The sequence below is a fragment of the Phocoena sinus genome, chromosome 12 (assembly GCF_008692025.1).
Source record: "Phocoena sinus isolate mPhoSin1 chromosome 12, mPhoSin1.pri, whole genome shotgun sequence".
Classification (NCBI taxonomy): Eukaryota; Metazoa; Chordata; class Mammalia; order Artiodactyla; family Phocoenidae; genus Phocoena; species Phocoena sinus.
Window position 1 is genome coordinate 11,598,850 of NC_045774.1, and position 19,668 is coordinate 11,618,517.

General features: G+C 41.6%; 1 protein-coding gene across 1 annotated transcript in view; it reads left to right on the top strand.

Moving 5' to 3' along the window:
* The first annotated feature begins 5,482 nt into the window (after positions 1-5,482).
* The window catches only part of NOX3 (NADPH oxidase 3), a 58,011-nt gene continuing 43,825 nt past the window's right edge, over positions 5,483-19,668 (top strand). The window contains exons 1-6 of the mRNA XM_032651468.1: positions 5,483-5,530; positions 6,146-6,241; positions 6,358-6,468; positions 7,470-7,554; positions 15,811-15,956; positions 18,435-18,616. Of these exons, the coding sequence (XP_032507359.1) occupies positions 5,483-5,530; positions 6,146-6,241; positions 6,358-6,468; positions 7,470-7,554; positions 15,811-15,956; positions 18,435-18,616 (668 nt within the window). The remainder of the gene's footprint in view (positions 5,531-6,145; positions 6,242-6,357; positions 6,469-7,469; positions 7,555-15,810; positions 15,957-18,434; positions 18,617-19,668) is intronic.

The following is a 19,668-nucleotide window of genomic DNA, read 5'->3' on the forward strand; positions in this document are numbered from 1 at the left end:
GTGTTTTTAAACCTAAACCTTTATATTTTTATTGTAGCACTAGAAATAGTCTAAGCAATTAACAACCACAATTGTTACCACAATTGTGATCACAATTATTATTCAGCAATATATGCCTCTCATTTGTAACACTGTGTGAAGAATACAGAAGGCTAGAAAAGCCCAACTCTTCCTGACACTCACTGAATCTAAAATAGACAAGATAGTATAAAATTCTGGAGGTAGTCTCTCTGAATTAATTTTTATAACCCAACTGAATAATGCCTCTAAGACATGTAAATCCTAAACACTTCAGAAATAACAAATCATCTCATCATGGAAGATTATTGGCTTAAAGAAATGAATATGAAGACTTTACACCTTTGTTATTTCTCACTGTTAAAAAAGCTACTGAGGATATTTCACTAGCTGCACGCTTACCTCAGGTTAATGCTGCCAAAATACATGTATTTTTATCTATTTCTAGAGGGGAAGGTTCCTTACAAAAATGATATCTTTTTCTAAAGAGAAGCAAATTTGCTAATTTTTGTGGCTACTCTAAAACCTCTCCCAAAGAAGCATTATCTCACATAAGTGTGAGTGTTTTATAACTGTGTGGGTGTATGTGCCTTGGTTAGGGGGACTGGAAGTGGAGGAGGAATGAGGTTGAATTCACAAGGTAGATATTACAATTAGCCTCTCTAAGCAAATGTATAAATTGAGGCTCAAAAGAGGTAACACAGCCAGGTCTGGGTGACAAGGAGAAAGCTCACCCATCCGTCAAAATGCTTAACTTATGATACCAAAGTTCAAAATGGTTAGAAATATGGGTGTTTTAAAAGGTACCTGGGATTTGTTCCAGCCAAGTATGGTAAGATGACAGACATGGAGATGTCTGCCTTGAAAGAAGAGTTTCTTACCTAGAGTTCCCAAGAGGAGGGGACACACACACCACACAGGGCCACATAGGGAAGCACCAGGGTCAGTCAGGAGGCAGGAGAAAGGGGATGAGCATGAGCCAGAGCCTTTATTGAGGTTTTTGTGGGAATGAATGGGTGAGACAGGGAGGGCAAACTGAGCAAGTTTAGGATTGGGTAGATTGAATAATTCCAATAGGCTCTGGGATAGAAAAGTGGTGCCTAGTTGTCCAGTATCTGGCCCTCAGGTGACTTAGGGAAAAAAGAACATTAGATTGGTGTGTGAGAGTTTGATCCAGGAGACATCTGGGGAATAGGCTCTAGATTGATTGGTTTGCATATCAAAGGCTGTTCTCTGCAGGTTGCTTTCTATCGCTAGGAATTAGCCAACCCTGGAAGGTACAGTTCCTCCCCTGAGTCTGCAAGTCTCCAACATGTCAAAGACATCTTCCTATATAGAAAATTAAAAAGAAAATGGTTAATAAAATAGGATAACATAGATTCATTTCTCTATAACCTATCGGCATTATGTAGAAATAGATGGCATACTTAATCACATATAGCAGCACACAGTTAGTGCTCTGTACCTGCAGGCTCCACATCCATGGATTCAACAATCACGGACTGAAAAAAATTTTTTTTTCCATTTCAGAAAGTTCCAAAAGGCAAACTTGAAGTTGATGCCCTCTGGCAACTATTCACTAGCATTTTCATTGTATTAGGTATTATAAGTACTCTAGAGATGATTTAAAGTATACAGGGTGATGAGTATAGGTTATATGCAAAGACTACACCATTTTATATAAGGGACTTGAGCACCCGCAGATTTTGGTATGCGAGGGCGTCTTCGAACCAATCCCCTGCATTTACTGAGGGAGGACTGTGTTTATTCACAATTAATTATTAACTAAATTAAATTAATTCCTATGACATAATGTGTCCGATTACAAGAATGCAATTTATACTGTATGTTAAGTGTGTTTGATGCACAAATCCATTTATTAGTACTTCATAAAAGGAGATGTTTAGGGAGCGGTGCTGGGGTTTGCCGCCATCTTGACGGAGAATCGCTGTGAGCTCCTGGGGTTGGGGGTTGGCCTCGGGGCGGGGTTGGGGGTTGGCCTCGGGGCGGGGTTGGGGGTTGGCCTCGGGGCGGGGTTGGGGGTTGGCCTCGGGGCGGGGTTGGGGGCGGACAGGGGCGGGGCTGGGGTGGCCTCGGGGCGGGGCTCTGAGCCTCAGCGCGGCACCGCCCCGGAGCGTGTCCTGCTCAACGGCCGAGGCACCACTCCTCAGGCGTTGTGACGGGGATCCGAAATCCTTCCTGCACCGTCTGTGCCAGGCCCACCTGGACCCGGACTCGGACAAGCATGAAACAGGTGTCTCTTTCATGGTCAGAGACCGCACCTAGTTCGGCCCCTGGTGCACTCCGTGAGACACTGGTCATTCACAAAGACCTTGCAGAGGGAGCGGAATTTTACAATATCACCTCACTAGTAAAACCTGCAAAGGACAGAATTAGAGAAGGAGACAGCAAAACATCACGGCTGCGGGTGACGCACGTGCACCGAGGGCTCCAGGGTCCAGGAGCGGAGCTCCCGCAGACCGGGCCCACCAGGCCGACGGCGGGAGGTCCGAGCAGCTGGGCAGCAGCATCGGCTCTTCCTGCAACGACAGGGGTGCAGAACAGGTGGGTTCCTCTGCGGGGTCTCCCAGGAGCTGCACGACTCCCCCGACGGCCCAAGCAGGGAGCCGGGCGAGAAGGCCACCATTTTGTAAAAACGGGGTTCAAGGAAGGATGTGAGGAAGACAGTATCCACAGCTTTAGAAATGTTTTACCTTTTCCCAAGATGCAATGATCCGCCATGTCGAGGAAGACTGGCTGTGAGAAGAAACCTGCTTTGTACAATTTCTCGAGAGAGGTCTGGGTGTGACTCCTGGGCCCTCGAGGTGGGCGGTGAGGGACGGGGCCAGCTGTCCGAGGCCGGGCGTCCCCACTCAGGAGGCCTGGGTGGGCATCCCCGTAGGGACTTCCGCTTGGTTTCGCCAAGGGCCGCTCAGGCCTGAGGCAGGGCGCTCCTGACTGACCCTTTTAATCACCGAAGATAGCTGAAAGGACAGCGTTCTTGGTGCTACATAAACAGACTGTAACGGAGCCTGGGCCTCACTGGTGGGCAGTGGCAGCAGCGCCATGGCCCCGGGCTCTGGGTGCCCGCTGCTCACCCTGGCAGCGCCAGGCCCTGGTGCTCGGGGCAGGGGGTCTGCGCTGCCTCCTCGATGAGATGGGTTGGTGGTTTCTCCTGGCCTCCGCGTGTTCAGTGATTCCCAGGCCTCCTTCCTGACCCGGCCCAGAACAATCGAGGCTTCTCCATTTGTCATTTCCAGGCGAGAGCCCTGTGCATCCTTTCTTTCCCTGTGTGGACGCTTTTACTTCTTAGAAATGCCTGAAAGTGCTGCTGCCTTTGGGGCTGATCTGTTAAGTCAGTTAAAAGGAGGTACAAGTTTTGCCTCGTCGGACCCACCCGGGGCCTCGGGGGACCTGGCACCCATCCCTGCCTTGGTCTGGCCTGGGATGGAGGTCAGGGCGGGGTGTCTATGCAGCCGGCTTCTGGAGCCGAAACTCCGGGTCACGTTGCAAAGCGGACGTTTACAGCACATCGCAAACATCTCTTTCCTACGGGCCCTCTAGTCCTCTTGTGTAACTATGCACGTCTCCCTGATATATCTGGGGCGTTGGTGACACGGCCTGCACGGGCCCTGCTCCCCGACATGACGTTGGCGCTGCTAGGATTCCTTTGAAACCTTCCTCGGCTGGTCGTGCGGCCTGTCATTCCGGGGGGGCCTGGCTCGGAGGGCAGCTCTGCTACCTGACCTTGGGCTTCTAGGCAGGTCTGGCTCCAAACGCTTCCAGAGGCATCTCGCCTGTGCCCTCTTCTCATTTGCCAATATTACCTGATGAACCAGGTTCTGCGGCACCTAGGACTTGCCTCCTCCTTTTTGTAAGGTCTGTTGTATGTTGCTAAATGTTTGGCTTCATTGGTTTATAGCGACCTTTCTATAGGGCACACCCTGCTGACACGCCCTCCCCGGAGCCCGCAGGCGTGGGCGGCCCCTTCTTGGCCCGTGGGGCGCTGCTGTGATCTTGACATAATACATAGGCTTGTGGCTTTTTTTTTTTTAATTTAAAGATATCAAGACTTAATTCACTAAAATTTATTCTACGTGGATATTTTTACTTCTGTACTTCTTTAAGTATCCATATTTTATCGGCTTACAGTTCATGCCTAAGTTTCCCCTGAAAATAGCAAATAAAATTGTGTATTTGTGGGGAAAAAAGAAATGTTTAGGGTAATGGTTAAAAATGAAGATGCTAAAATCAGAGAGAACTGGATTGAGGTCCCAGCTGCCCCTACTGCAAGTTACTTCATTAGGCCTGTTTCCACTTCTGTTTAAGGGGGCCCTACCTCATAGAGTGAGTCAGTGTATGATTTAATTGGACAATACTGGAAAAGTCCTTAACCTGGTGCCTGGATTATTGATTTAGGATTTAGAATTACTCTTATTATTTAGGTCAATGAATACTCATAATTATTATTCTCGACAGGTTTTTTCAAAGTTTTAATTTTTTTAGGATAACTAAATAGATTCACCGTATGAAGATGCAGAAAGCTTAAGCAATTATTCAAATGATTCAAATCTCCTCCTGTTTTCATCTTGTCTGAAAATTTTAAATGAAATATTTGAGTCAAAACTAGCCAAAAATTTGCTTCAAGTGGGCCAAGTTTGCCTACCAGAGCAACCATAGTCACTGTTTAATAACTATAACTTAAACAAAATCAGAGAATGGACCAGGCCTACGCATAGCCACTCCTGGGATCACTAAGGTATGAAAGAATATTCTCACTGACCTCATGGGTGTACCAAGTGGGATTAGGAAGAAAATAGGGTTTATTCCATCAATCCCACAAAAATGTCTCCTTTATTCTTCATAGCCACATGTTAAATTTATGAAAATTCTTCCATCTGTGTTTTTTTAAGATCCTTTTCTTTTTTCTTCACCATCTTCTGAAAGATTGTTTAACTTATATTTATTTACCCGCTCTTCTATGTCTTCTATAAAAAGCTTTTTTCAAAGAGGGAGAAAGGAAGTAAAGAAGCTAAATAGAGAAAACTCTATAAAAATGTTTTGCTGTATCCAGCCATCAGCAGCTAGGTTATTCTTCAAATTTACATAAGGATTTATTATCATCTTGACTGCAATCATATAGAAAACGAACGGGGTACAAAGTACATGAGGCTAATTTAATAAAACGAGCTTTCTTTGCTTGTGAAATCTTTGAAGAAAGGAATCATTAGACAGAGACTTGCCTTGTTTTCACCAAGGTCAGGAGGCATGTCAACTTGGAGGTGTGCCCTTGGCGAGAAGTCCTTAATTAGAAATTCCTTGGGAGCTGCTCCCAGTAGGTACTTCCTAAGACGAAAAGACAAAATAACTTAGCAGGGAAGCCCTTACTAAGGGTAAGGTTACAACGTCCAGGTTCAGGTGAATGAAAGAAACAATTTGCTGACAGCAAAAGAGCAAAGCTGTCATGATGGGTTGCTGGATTTTGAATGAAAGTCTCTCCACCATATTAGTAGTAAGTATCATTTTTGTTATTTAACTTTAAATATATACATTGAATGTCTTGATGCTTAGGATAACTTGTAGAGCGATATGAAATAACTTCAAGTATTGCTCTGGTTAAAGGACTAAAACTTGTTAGAAAACATTCAATAGATATATTTAATTTACCCTTGCAGAATCATGTAAGTCATGACTTTTAAAGTCAAGTAGTTTGCTTTTGCATCATGTATGAATGTTTCTCTAAATCGAATGAAGGCTTTGAATTAGACTATGAAATTGGAATTTTTCCAGAGTACTTTCTGAGTTGTTTTTAAAGATTTCCTCCTTCTTGACATTATTGACTTAAAATGTTATAGCAATGTTGATTAGGATGGTTTTGTACTTTTCATTAATTTCCTTAAAATACACCCATATATGTTTAAAGTCTTTTTTTATAAAGTTAACAATTTCTTAGCATTACGATCACTGTTAAAAAACTGATCTATGAGAAATAAGTACTGTATTGTGGTTGATATTGAGAAGCTCTTCGTTTCACTTTAAAAGAAGAACCCCAAGAACCCCAAGTGATTTTGAATAGAAGAAAAGGTTGAAGACAGTATTGATTGGTTCTTTTTTCATTCTACTCTAGCTCTCATGGCTGGGAGTAAATTTATATCTGTTTATTGACACATTCTTTTGGTACGAAGAGGAAGAGTCTTTCCTTTATACACGAGTTATTCTGGGTGTAAGTAGATTTGAGGACTACACATTAATTATCATTTCAGAAAGAAAATGCATTCTATTTTCCCCGGCTTCCTTGTTTTCACTGTATCTCTTTCTTGTGTGTTTATGTATGGACAGTCAACACTGGCTTGGGCTCGAGCATCTGCAGTGTGCCTGAATTTTAACTGCATGCTAATTCTGTTACCAATCAGTCGAAACCTCCTTTCACTCATGAGAGGGACAAGTAGTGTAAGTACTAAATTATCTGAAATAATTTCAGTTGTTATGATCTAATGTGTGTCATTGAAAACAAAGATGTACTTCACTATGAAATTCCCAATAATCCTGGTTAGATTGAGGTTTGTTTCTCTGTAGTGAGAACACAAGGACTAAAACTGAACGTCTGAAATTGGAACATCTGATTTGTCTTTTGCTTTTGCCATTGACTCCCTACATGACATTGGACTCATTGCTCAACCTTCCCCTGATGCATTTGCTTCATTGGAAAAGAAGAGCTAATAAGATTGACCTGACTCGTGAAGATGGAAGTATTATAACAGCTTGAATTACTACAATTTCTGATTAAAAGGAGCTAAATAAGTAGATGAGCCAAATGCACTAAAGAAGCATCTCTCTGAGTTTTCAGCCCAGGAAAACACAGTCACTGTACATAGATTTTAGTATGTAACTTTTAGCCCCTACCAGACATATTGGGGTATTTCCCAATTATGTAGATTTCACCGTGTTGGGTGCTTACCTGTGTTTCCTGCCAAACAGAATAATGCACTGTACAGAAAAATAAGACCTTCAATAACCCTTCTAGACTACATAATTTATTATATAATCATCTTCATAATTTCATGAATATTTAGTTGTAGATGAATATAGAGCCTTTCTTGGTGTAGTAAGGAATAATTTATAGACTACTTAAACCATGTCACTGAGGATGATGGTTATAATCTTCATTTTCTAAATTAGCTGAGGCATGATTATTAGCAGGTTTATTCTAGAGTTTTGGCTTATAGCCAGGCAACTACTAACTCAGTCACTTTTATTGAGTTGAAATTTCAGCAAAGCCAGTAATAACCATTTGATTTTGCTTGTTTAATTAATGGCCACTAATTTTTGTGTCATGTAGCCTCACCTTCAGTAATTTAGAGACAGGGCCTGAGTCTTCCTTTCTTAACTCTTAGGACACTGTTATTGCTATGATTTTCCCTGAATAAGACTTTGAATTTCTGTTATTCTAGTGCTTCAGAGGACCGTGGAGGAGGCAATTAGACAAAAATCTCAAATTCCACAAACTGGTTGCCTATGGGATAGCCATGAATGCAAGTAAGTGCTAGTTATTAATTGCCTGATTAATTTTATAATACCTCCCATTCACTTTATAGTTTTATTTCCTCCCTGCCAAAGACTCACCCTTAGGTAAAAGAAATCTTTGCCTTCCATCTGACCGTACAAACCTTATATAAATGGATTTTTAAATTTCTGATTTATACGCATGCAGTCTTCCCTACCAAGCCTTCAATTTGTCAAGGAAAAGTTTATGAAACTTCATTTTCATTTGTGAATAACTAAGCTTGTTGATAATACCATGGTAAAAACCCACTTGAAAAATGAACACTTTGTTAGTCAATATAATTCACATCAGAAATAAAATTGACCTATACTCAAAATCCCATTCAGTCGTAGGAAAACGACTATCACATGGTATCATGGGCAATAAAAAGAAAAAAGAAAAGCAAGATCATGTGAACAAGGTCCTGAATAGTATTGAGCTAGTGGATATAAAAGGATCTTGAAAAGATATGAAGCTTTATAGGTATATAAAGTGTTACCACTATTTCTTGAATAGAAAACCAGAGAATTCAAGATACACGCACTAGAAGTTAGCATCAAAGGTCAAGGTTAAACTCTGGTGAGGAAGAAAGGAACAGGGGCAATAACCAACTGGCTTGTGGTTTTGTTGGGCAACAAAGACATTGAAATGAAAGGCTATCTGAACGATAAAGAGATATGATTCAGAACTGTTTCCCTCAAACTAATTTAACAATAAACTGTTTTTCTCATTTGTTTTTATCCTCTCATGCATAAAAAATAGCAGAGTAAAAAGAACACTCAAAACAAATGCGGGTTTAATTAGGCAACAAGACATGACAGACGGTGCCCCAGTGCCAATTAGCACAACTTCGGGTGTGCGCTGAGATGTGTGGGGAGAGTTCCCTACCGGCTGTCTTCAATGCCAGATTAAACCAACCCTGGAAATGTTTGCAAAAGGTCTTTGGAGTTTGTTAAGACTTAAGCGTAAAAATACATTATGTCTTAGAGAACATTAGCGAAGGGATGGAGGACAAGGAACAGGGCTAATTCATGTTTGTGTTCCAAGGCCTGCAATAGCGCTGAGTATATGTAGGTGCCAATAATCTTTGTGAATGGGGGAAGGGATGAAGACTCAGGGAAGCAGATTTCAGCTCAGAAATGCAAGTCTTTGCCAGACCTTGAAAATTATCTAAAATTAGAACGAGGGTCCCCTGAGAGTGCTGAGTTCCCTGTTGGGGGAGGTGTCCTAGTGGAATCCAAATTGCTCCTTGAAAAGCACTTCAGAGAAGGAATTCAAGGAATCGCTAGGCTTCCTTTAAAATCTTAAGAATCTTTAATTCTTTATTAAAAGAGGAGATAAAACACAGTACAATGTCAGGAAGAATATGATCACTCTGCAATAGCTTTAAGGCAGAATTGGACTCTAAGAGAAAGTTACAAACATATTACAGAGAGAAGGAACAAAAAAACCCACAGCGTCAAAACAATCAAAAAAGAAATCAAAGAATAAAGGAAAATATGTATTATACAATAGGTCTCTCCTTAAACCTTTGCGTATGTATATTTCTTCATCTGGAATCATATATCAATAGTATACCTGCATCAGTGATGTGTACCGAATATCTCCCTCCCATGTGCAAGATACCCTGATAGGAGCTGTAACCGTCTGAAACTGGTACAGTCAGTAATGTTTTCAGGATGGAGTATAATTCATAGGGACAGCAGTTGACTAGAATCAGATAACCAAGTTATTTTATACCCCTGCTAGTGATGGGTTGTGTGATCTCGGATAAGTTCCTTATGTCCTCCTCTGTGGAATTAAAAGAACAATAATCCAATCTATCCATCCTTATAAGATGCGCAGACCAGTTGTCAGGAGTGGACCTCTAGGAAACCGACAGACTTCAAGGTCATTCACTGTGGCTATTGCAAAGAGAATCAGGTCCAGGTTTAACAGGGCCAGCAGGCTCCGCTCGTCAAGCCCCGCCCACTGGTGCTTCCCCTCACCTCTCACCGCACCCCTTTGCTTTTCCCTAGCTCCTGGCGGTCCCTGAGCAGTCTGTGCCTTTACTCTTGGTATTCCCTTTGTCCAAAATGCTTATCCTCTCCTTCTTCATTGGGTAAGTGGTTGCTGTACCCAGGACTCGTTGCCTGGCCAGCTTTCCTCTGAGCCTCCAGGTCTGGGCTGTTGGCCCTCCTCACCTGTGGGTCCAGCCGCACCTCCTGCCCTATAGTACTATTTCTCAGACTCTCATCACCTTAAAATTTGTGACTGTGCCTTATGCCTCTTGGCTATCCTGGTCCCGGCACACAATAGGTCCTGAACAAATTCGGTCAAACCTGAGGATGAGTAGAGAAGTCAGCTAGCAGGCAAAAGAGATCAAGAGAATTCCTGGAAAAAGAGACAAGATATGAGAGTGCGGGAGTTCCTAGGGAACCTGGAGCGGTTTGGGGTGGGTGAAAGATGTAGTGGGCAGTGAAGAGGTTCAGAATGACGTCAGTCATCCAAGGTAATCAGTTCGCATTCTGCTGTGACAAGACGAAGCAGGCTGCTCTTTCTCCTCCGTCTTTCCCTCACAGATCCCTGGAGAGAATCAGGTATTCTCTCTGGCCCCCTTCTGCTTGAGTCCCCACTGTTGGCCAAGCTCCCAAACATCTCCCGGGGCTGTGCCAGCAGGGTCTGACTGCTTCTGAGAGCAGAGCGCCCCTCTTCTCCCACCTCCATGGCAACCAGCAGCGCTGCGGTTGTTTCCATTCCAGGCAAAGGCGGGAAGGTGGGGAGATGGCTCTCTGCTTCTCCCAGACCCTGACAAAGCAATTACTACATTTCACATTAACTACAAAACCTGGCTGGCAACGGTGCTTTTAGAAGAAAAAAAAAAAAGCTAAGCCCTGGTTTCATAGATATACCTTTGCTTTTCACATTTTGTCCTTCCAGTGTATTCACTTGGGAGCAGCTGAAAATGTCCCCGTGCTTATTTTATTAGCATCGCCCATGATGCTGCTTTTCAAATAGCCGACTGGCTTAATAGAGGTGTGTAACCTTGGAAGAAGTGCGTCCACATAGAGGTTTGCGTGCCAGCCTCTAATTTCTCATCCATTCCCCTATAAGTTGAACAGCAGGCTTTAATTGGTCAAATCATTAAAGGATGTAATTAGAGCCTTGTGAAAGTAGGCTGGGGTGGAGGAGGGAAGAGGCAGACAATGGTATCCATAATCAAGGGCATCACCGAAAATGCAGTGACAGGAACTCTTCTTCCTTTGGCTTCCTGCCTTCCTGCATGCCTGCCTATGATAAGAGCTGCTGGAGCCTTCTTCAACCACTAATAAATCATTTTCAGGGCCCTATAACCTCACTGGTATAAAAATCATAGTTTCGCAGCTTCTCCGTTCTTATTAATGCAGGTCTTTCTGGGCTCTCTGGTCCACAGTAGACCTTGAAGACGCTTCCAGTGGAATAGTAGTACTTTGAGCCCGAGCTTCCTTCAAGGGGTCTGTGAATAGAGACCAAGGCAGCTCTCTCTGGCAAATTCTGCAGCTTGCATCCGCGAGGTTCCAGGGCGGACAGTGACCCACGTGTAGCTCCTGATGAGTTGCTGATTAAACCTCAAGAAACACAACACAGACAGGTTGAGAGAAACGACCTCAGAATCGGGGTGCTAAGAAAAAGTGATTTGGAGGCCTCACCACAGAGAACAGTCCCAGAGGCCCAAACTCTTCAGGACTTGATCCCAAAGGAATGGCTACTAGTTCTGCTTGAGGCACGGGGAGGTCCAAGGAGGCTCTCTACCCCGTCCTGCCCATAACATGATTTAATGTGATTTACAAATGAGTGGCATGCACAAGATGCCAGAGAATATGTGTATTCCTGCAGAAATCAGACCACACACTTGAAAGTTTGGGGCCAGATTCTGAAATGCAGAATCAAGAAACGCAGCCAGGATTTGTCCCAGCATCCTTCTTTCTAAAAGCTGCTTAATTAGGAGGTGACTAACTTCAGAATGACTGTTATCACTGACAGGCAGGCAGAAAGATAGCAAGAACTGACCACACTTCCAAGATTCTCCCTCAATTACCCTCGCTTTGATCTCCTGCAAAAGAAAAAGAAGGAAAGAAAGAAGGGAAAGGAACTTTCTCAGGGCAACTGGCTCTAATTGTAGCCTTTATGGTTTTTTTGTTCACTCTTCAATAAAATCTCCTTATGTGAGCTCAGAAGTTCACACACCAATTAAATGTGCATTTGTAGTGTGTCTAAGATTGTGGCTCTCTTTTAACTGTAAAAGTACTTTGGTAAGAAAATAAAATTGTGGGAAGACCCAGTCACAGCATCTTTTCGTCTGGCATTAAGGTGGGATCTGGAAATGCGTACCTAGGGCTCTTCCAAGGGCTTTGGCAGAAAGTCCCCAGAGGCACCAGGAAGAAGGAACCTGTGTAGTTGGTGACACTGGATTTGCCGTAACACTTAAGAAACCCCTTTGAGACAGTGTTGACTTTGAAAACATATTGAAACATAAGTTTCATGTTTGCATTGCTCTCGTGTTGGACTCTAGCTCCCTTTTAGATTGACAGATACTCCCAATTAGCTTCAGACGGAGACACAGGAGCCAGACAGCTGGAAGGGAGCCTAGACATCAAGGTTTAGTCCAGTCCACACATTTTACAGATGAGAAAACAGGGACTGAAAGAAGTTAAGTAACTGAGAAGTATCCTCTTCAGTACTGTTTCTCCTACATGCTCACATCAAATCTAGTAACATGATATGATTTTGATGCTAAGAAAGAGGAAAATAAAACCATATCTCTATTTTATCACATACTTGAAGCCACCGTCACTGTAAGTATAGCATGGCTATTCATATGAAAATAACTAAAATGTATAAAGGGAAGAATAGGAAATATAATGACTGCAAAAGAACAAAATCAGTGTCTATCAAGTCCCAACAGTCCTGGATTTGGCAGCTGGGATACCTTTGGTTCCAAGCCAAGATCACAGTAAAATTAGGGTCTGCTCTAAGAGGAAATAAAACATTTAGACAAAATGGGCACAAGCAGTATCCTCTCTGAGAATTCCTAAGTAAAATAAGATATTCTACTTTTTATTTTCTACCTGTGAAAAGAAAACAAAATAGAGGTAGCTGGAGCAAAGGAACATTGAGGACGTGAATTTTAAAGTACATAAAAAAACTGGAAAGAATAATTGTCAATATATTCCCTCAGGAGCTACCTTTTGCAAAGCATCTTGGGTTTTCTTATACTACTACATTAGTTTCTTCAGCTCTGTTATGGGAAACCTGGCAAGAAGAATAAATAAAGAGTTCAATATCTTTGCTCATTCAATAAATGTACTTAAATTTTGTTTATCAGTGTCAAATTCTCATGTGGAAATCAACCTAACAGAAAATAGATTGTGATCAACAACTCATTACGTGGGAGAAAGATGTTACAGAACGTAGACTATAAAAGACCTAGAATTTATCCTGTGTTCCATTTCTGACCATCACATGTGGATTATGTAATGGTAAATACATCACTTAATTTTTTGCTTGAAGCTCAGTATCTATTTCTGTAAAATGGGAACAGCTCCTCTCTGTCTGGTGTGCTTTAGTCCACAAAGGGAGAATTGAAGAAAGCTAGGAGCAGAGGAGTGAGGGTAAAGGGATATTATGTAAAAGGAGTATTTACACCCACCTACAAAGAGGACTCCAAAGGTCATAAGTCTTAGGAGCTATTTGACTCTAGATTAAAGACACCAACTGAGCCATTCAAAGAGTCTAGCTAAGCCCTTAGGAGAAATTCGTTTTCAGTAAACTGTAAGGGTATAACAATCATTGATTAGTGAAAAGAAGCAGTATAACTTAAAGGTCAAAAGATGGGGCCCTGGAATCAGGCAAACAGGGTTTTATCCTACCTTTGCCATTAATGGACTACAGGTCTCTTAACTTGTTATACACTGGTCTGTAAAGGGGGAATAAGATGAATACTTGAGGATTACATGAGGTCATATGCCTAAAGAATTCATACCAGTGCTTGCGGTATAATAAGTATTCAATATCTGTCAGCTATGAAAAATATTACCTGTTTCTTCAAAACTTTAAGATACTTACCAGAAAACAGCAATTAAAAATACTGGACAGGGGCTTCCCTGGTGGCACAGTGGTTGAGAGTACGCCTGCCGATGCAGAGGACACGGGTTCGTGCCCGGTCCGGGAGGATCCCACATGCCGCGGAGCGGCTGGGCCCGTGAGCCACGGCCGCTGAGACTGCGCGTCCGGAGCCTGTGCTCCGCAAAGGGAGAGGCACAGCAGTGAGAGGCCTGCGTACCGCAAAAAAAAAAAAAAATACTGGACAATGTTTATGTTCAATTTAGCAAATAGTTCCTATTTTATCTACAGCATATTGCAAGAGTCTGCTGCCGGGTAAGCTTTTCTAGCTTTGTGGACGCTAAGACCAAACAAGGCAGCCCCTTCGTAGACGTGGCCGCATATAGTAACAAATGGAACATAACGAGGAAAGACACCGCCCCTTTGGTGCTAACCTCACCAAACCCGTAAGGAGACAGTCAACAGCAGAGACCCAGAAACACTATAATGTGCTTTGCCTTCTTAAGTGAGCTTCAACCAAAAGTATATTTGAACTGATTTCTAACTAAAAGGCTGTAGGAAAATGTGTTAAAACACGTATCAGCAGGGAAAACACTACTCCAACGATGTTGCACACAGGTTGACTCCCTGGACCTTTCTCCCTTTCTGTAATCTTATGGTCACTCTACAGATCATTACTAAGGACAGGTTGGTGCTAAGCGTGTGCCAGGTGTTGAGGTTTCAAGATGAACGAGTCTTGAGGCGTCAAAGTCCATCAAGAATCGCAGGTATAAATAAATACTCAGAACCATAGTATCTGGGAAATGTCATCAAGGTATGACATCCGTGCTTGTGGAATCGAAGAATGCTTGAGAAGACAATTTTTGAATTGGGTCTTAAAGCGTGAGGACTGCTTGGCAGCGCAGAAGAGGGAATGGCTCTGTTAAAAGAAACTCAGGTGGCAGAGAGAAGAGGCTAAATAGAAGATGTCATTTCTAAATGTATCTGATACTGGGACCACAGGAATCAAATGCCACCGATATTCACAGAACTTTCTGCTCTTCCTTTTCCCCTCACTCCCCATACCTCCAGCCACAACTTAGAGCCGTGGAGGACCCCAGAATTCACCCACAACTGTAGAGATTTATAGTAGTAGTAGCCTCTGCTGCTTTTCACTGTGGGTGCAGGAAAAAAAGAAAAACATATCAACCGGGAAATTATCTGTACTCTGGGTAATGAATTCTCATTTCACACTTGAATCTGATCCCAATGGCAAGTATCAGCTGGCCACCCAGCAGGGCTTCCATTGATAGGAAGAGACTCAGGATGTCTTTGTCTGGACGTTGTGACTGCTGGCTTCCCCACAGATTTCAGAAGACCGGGAAAAGTAGCATCGGGCACAGACTTCGTAGGCTGGATGATGCTGTGTTCTGAGCTTATTCTCTTCATTTGGAATTTAGACATCACCAATTCCCAGAATTAGAAAGCTGAATTTTCTTCTTAAGAATATACAAAGAGGCTTAGTTCCATAAATACTGGCTTATTTCAGTCCACTAGGAATAACACATGCAAGTATATGTGTGTATGTGTACATGTAGGTATATATATACATGTACACTAAAATGTATAAAGTAAGAATAAAAAATATAAAGTCTGAAAGAGAACAAGAACACTGTCTCCTCTGGTATCCATAACGTATGTCGTATGCATATATATTAGTGTGCATTATGCACAGTATTCTAGACAATGTTTTCTTATTTCTTGGGAAAGAAGGGGTGTGTTGTGTGTGTGTGTGTGTGTGTGTGTGTGTGTGTGTATCTTCTTATGTATATGTATAGGATGGAATACATATATATATATATATATATATATATATATATATAATTAGCTTGTATATCATAATATCTATTCCAGGTCCAAAATGATTATATGTTTATAATTAAATTATGGTGAATTGAAATTTAATTTATGTGAATATAATTAAAATGAATGCTGTGAATCATACAATATCTTCAGAAGTATTTGATTCATTCCATTCAAGACACTTGGGAAAGATGCACAAATTACTCTTCCTTAGATATTACAAAAACCAGAACAGAGAAACTTGACCAGATAGGCACTGAGTTTCTGAGTAACTACCAAGGAAGAAATCCACATGGTGCATGTCCCATATCATCCCTGACCCGTAGCCATCCATATCTTGGCGCATTTGTGTAACCTGGAGTACTACCACTGGAGCCAGTCACCGGAAGCAGAGGGACTTGTAGCCGCACTTTCCAAACTTGGCAACGCCCCAGATGAGACCTACCTCAACCCCATCCGGACCTTCCACACAGTGAGTTCTCCTTGCATGCCACCTGGCTGCTCATCCCCCAGATTCTTCCTTTTCTGATCCCTTTATCAGGAATACTGTATTTCAAAAGCTTTTAATGAAACAAAAAGCTAGAGAGGTTTTTATGCCAAATGCTAACATCAATTTCACCTTTTAAAAAAGTTATTTTCTTCTGCCATCAATGTTGCTGAGAAGTTATGAACAAGAAGAAAAACCGATGCCACTTAATTAGTTTATAGCAAAAAATAGTAAATACACCTAAACAAGAAATGCAATAACCTGTTAAAACCCTAACATTTAAATTTTTTTAAGTAGCTCATGATTAGATTTTTTTTTTGCCTATGTTAGAATCATAAAGAATGTGAAGTGCCATCTAAATTCAGGGAGGAAGAATTGGATGAAACTGAAAACTTCATTTTCAGTTTGCAAATTGTTTTCTGGATCCCTTCTCCTGTGTCATTTTTGGCACACAGGTGACTAGCTAGTTTGGCAAATCTGATGCTGGGCAAAGCAGCTAATTCCAGAATAAGACCCGCATGGCCAGTGACATCATTAGTGCTAATTAGCTGTGTGCCCATGTGGGAAACAAAAAAGAATACCCAAAGTATAGCCACAGAAAGCCATCTGTAAAGATTAAGACATTTCTCTCCTTTAATCCACCCTCTACCTCTCTTTTCCTGATTGGTTTAAACTTTTACCATGTACTACCTACTATATTGGAACATGTATTCAGCATGTTGACGAAGCTCAAAAATCTGTACTGCCCAAGAAGAGCCCTAAGACAATACTCTCCAGAATGGAAATTTCTCCACTACCATCTGGGCCATCCCTTTAAGTGACCTTTTGCCCACGCAGCCTGATTTGAAGAAGCAAAATTCAAAGTCTCTTTTTGGGGAAATTCTTCCATGTCATGTCCTCTAATTATCCTAAGATGATTTTGAAAAGCAGGCCACTGATCAAGTTAGAGCTACATTTTCTTAGCTGACAACAATTAGAAGCTACAGATGCCTTAAGCTTGTGGGAATGGAATGCCTTTGGTGTACTCATTTGAGCTGCAGGATTTGTCTGGGCACCTACTGGGGTTAACTCTTTTCCCCACTAGGGCTCTGGAAAATTCATTGCAATACACACCCGAGAATAAATCTCAACATTTTGAAGAGACTATGTAATAAATAGCACTTATTATAAATATTTTTAAAGCAATTTAACAAGATGATTAAGCTACTCCCTGTATGGTTATTTTGTAATTTTAGAAGCAATATACTATTTAAGTACTAATTAAGTTCAGGAAACCCTCTAATTTGGGATACTTAGAGAAAGATGGGTATCAGTAACACAGTGTGTACATTACAGAGTATTTCTAAAGAGACACAGTGGAATTGTTTAAGACAAATCATTGCAACTGAAACCAGTCTATAAATATGTCCTGGCAAGAGGGAAGTGGGGATTTGCTTTAATAAGCAAAGAAGAATGATTTGTAATTAGCACATCATATGATGTAAATGGATTTCTAAAATGCCTGAGTACACTTGAAAAAAGTCTTTTAAATGTTTTACACATACCCCTTTCAATTTTATTTCCACTGTGCTCTATGAAGAAAAAATAAACAACAGAGAAGTCCCTGTCCAAATTACCTTAAGATCTCAAAGCAGCCCAAATTAATGAGATTTAACTGACAAAAGATATAGTGTGAGTTCACTGAGCTCATTGTTGTCTCAAAGATAGTAACACAATGTGTGAATACTAATGACTTGGCCCGAATATGGGAAACTCACAATAAAAACAAAATGCTTTGTGATTCACATTCTAAAAAGCTATTTAATCAACCTCTACATTCACAGGGCAGAATTCTGGCCTTTTGGCAGGGTCTGTCGGATAAGGAGAGCTGTATCTTTATTGATCACCTGGGATTTACAAAGCCTTATTCCAAGCCTCCTGAGGTAACATGAAAGAAATGCAAGTCATGGTCCTTCCAATTAAAAAGCGAGAGCAAGGAATAACCGCCAGGGGAACAGAGTGTGCAGCTGCTTTATTAGGAATGCCCCTGAGGGACCTCTCCAAAACAGTGTTTATTAATGTTAAGATGCAATTAAGCATGGACATTCTTATTTTAAAAATTAAAAACTTGAAACTTGGCTTTATTTTGCAGTATTGTATCTTAAAATGCATTTTCATATATTGTCCTAATTTCAATTCAACATAATAACTTTGACATGACAGTTGATTTATACAGATGGAAAAATAAATGTAGTTAACAAAATGGCATTGGGCAAAATTTGAGCAGAGTGAATTTCCACCCTCAGGTGGAGTAGAGGAGAGGGCAAGGAAGTTCCCTCTTGAAGTGTATGGGGATGCTTTTCAAGGCTAATAAGCTTCTGATTAGAACACTGTGAATTGCTACCTGCTTGGACTCTCAAATATTGATCCTAAAATGGAAAAACAGGACTGAGACATTAATGTCATGGTGCTTGTTTCTTTTAGAACACAATCACTGAGTTGCTAAGGACAGTCGCGGGTATTACTGGCCTGTTGATCTCTCTGGCTTTGATCTTGATCATGACCTCTTCCACCGAGTTCATCCGGCAGGCGTCCTATGAGTTGTTCTGGTACACACACCATGTTTTTATCATCTTCTTTATCGGTCTGGCTATCCACGGGGCAGGGTGAGTCCTTACGGCGTCTTAGAAAGTCTTTTAGATGGAAAAACATGACATGCAAGACTAATGGACACATAGAATGTATGAAAAAAGCACATTCTCTGTGCCAAACACCTTTTTAATAATACTGAAAATAAGCAATGTAGATGGTGAAGGATTATACTTTTCCTAGCTAACTCTGTTGGAGAGTCTTGACATGTATATAAGAATTTTAATGAATGCTGAGTAACAATAGATCTCTGTTTCATTCAGAACCTATTTTCACGATCCAATTTATATGGGATTCGTTGGAATATATATTTTTGACACCCAGAGTTTACTTCTGCTTGACCAAAATCATCCCAGTGTCGGGGAGGGGACAGTGTGTGAGATGGCCAATCTGACCTAGGCTCTGCCACTGGTCTTCAGAGTGACCATGTGCAAGGCTTTCAATTCCCTGAACCTCAGTTTCCCCGTCTGACCTCTAGGAATCCTTTTTCCTCAAACATCCAATAAAATGCTGTGCTGGCATTCAACACCCACCTGGTAACTCTTAATTCCTTCATCAGGAAGCTAGAGCAGCAGCATCTGAAGTATAGCACCTTCAAAGATAGTGTTTTCAGTTCTTTAAATATTACCAAAATGGCTCTAGACCAATTAACCAATTGATGTCTGTAAACTAGGTTGTCCCATATTAATTACTTCATAAATTGATGCTCTTTTTTCCCATGTTAAATTTTCAAAGTACATTTATGTATATGCACGACCAATTTGACCTTGAAAACCGTCCTGCCCAATAGAGACGGTGCTGTTATTCCCCATTTCATAAGGAGGAAACAGATGTTCAAAGGGTTAAGTGATTCGCTCAAGATCCCAGGACAAATAAATGGCAGTCAGACCCAAGACACCGGTCTTCATGCAACCAAACCTTTACTCGTAACAAGCCCTGAAGATTGGTTCTCTACTTCCGCGAATAAACCATTCCTCGACACTTGCAAGACCGTGCCTGGTGATATTGCAAAGCCCTGTATGGCTTGCCAGAAGTTCTTCATCTGCTACCCACACTCACATGATACCAT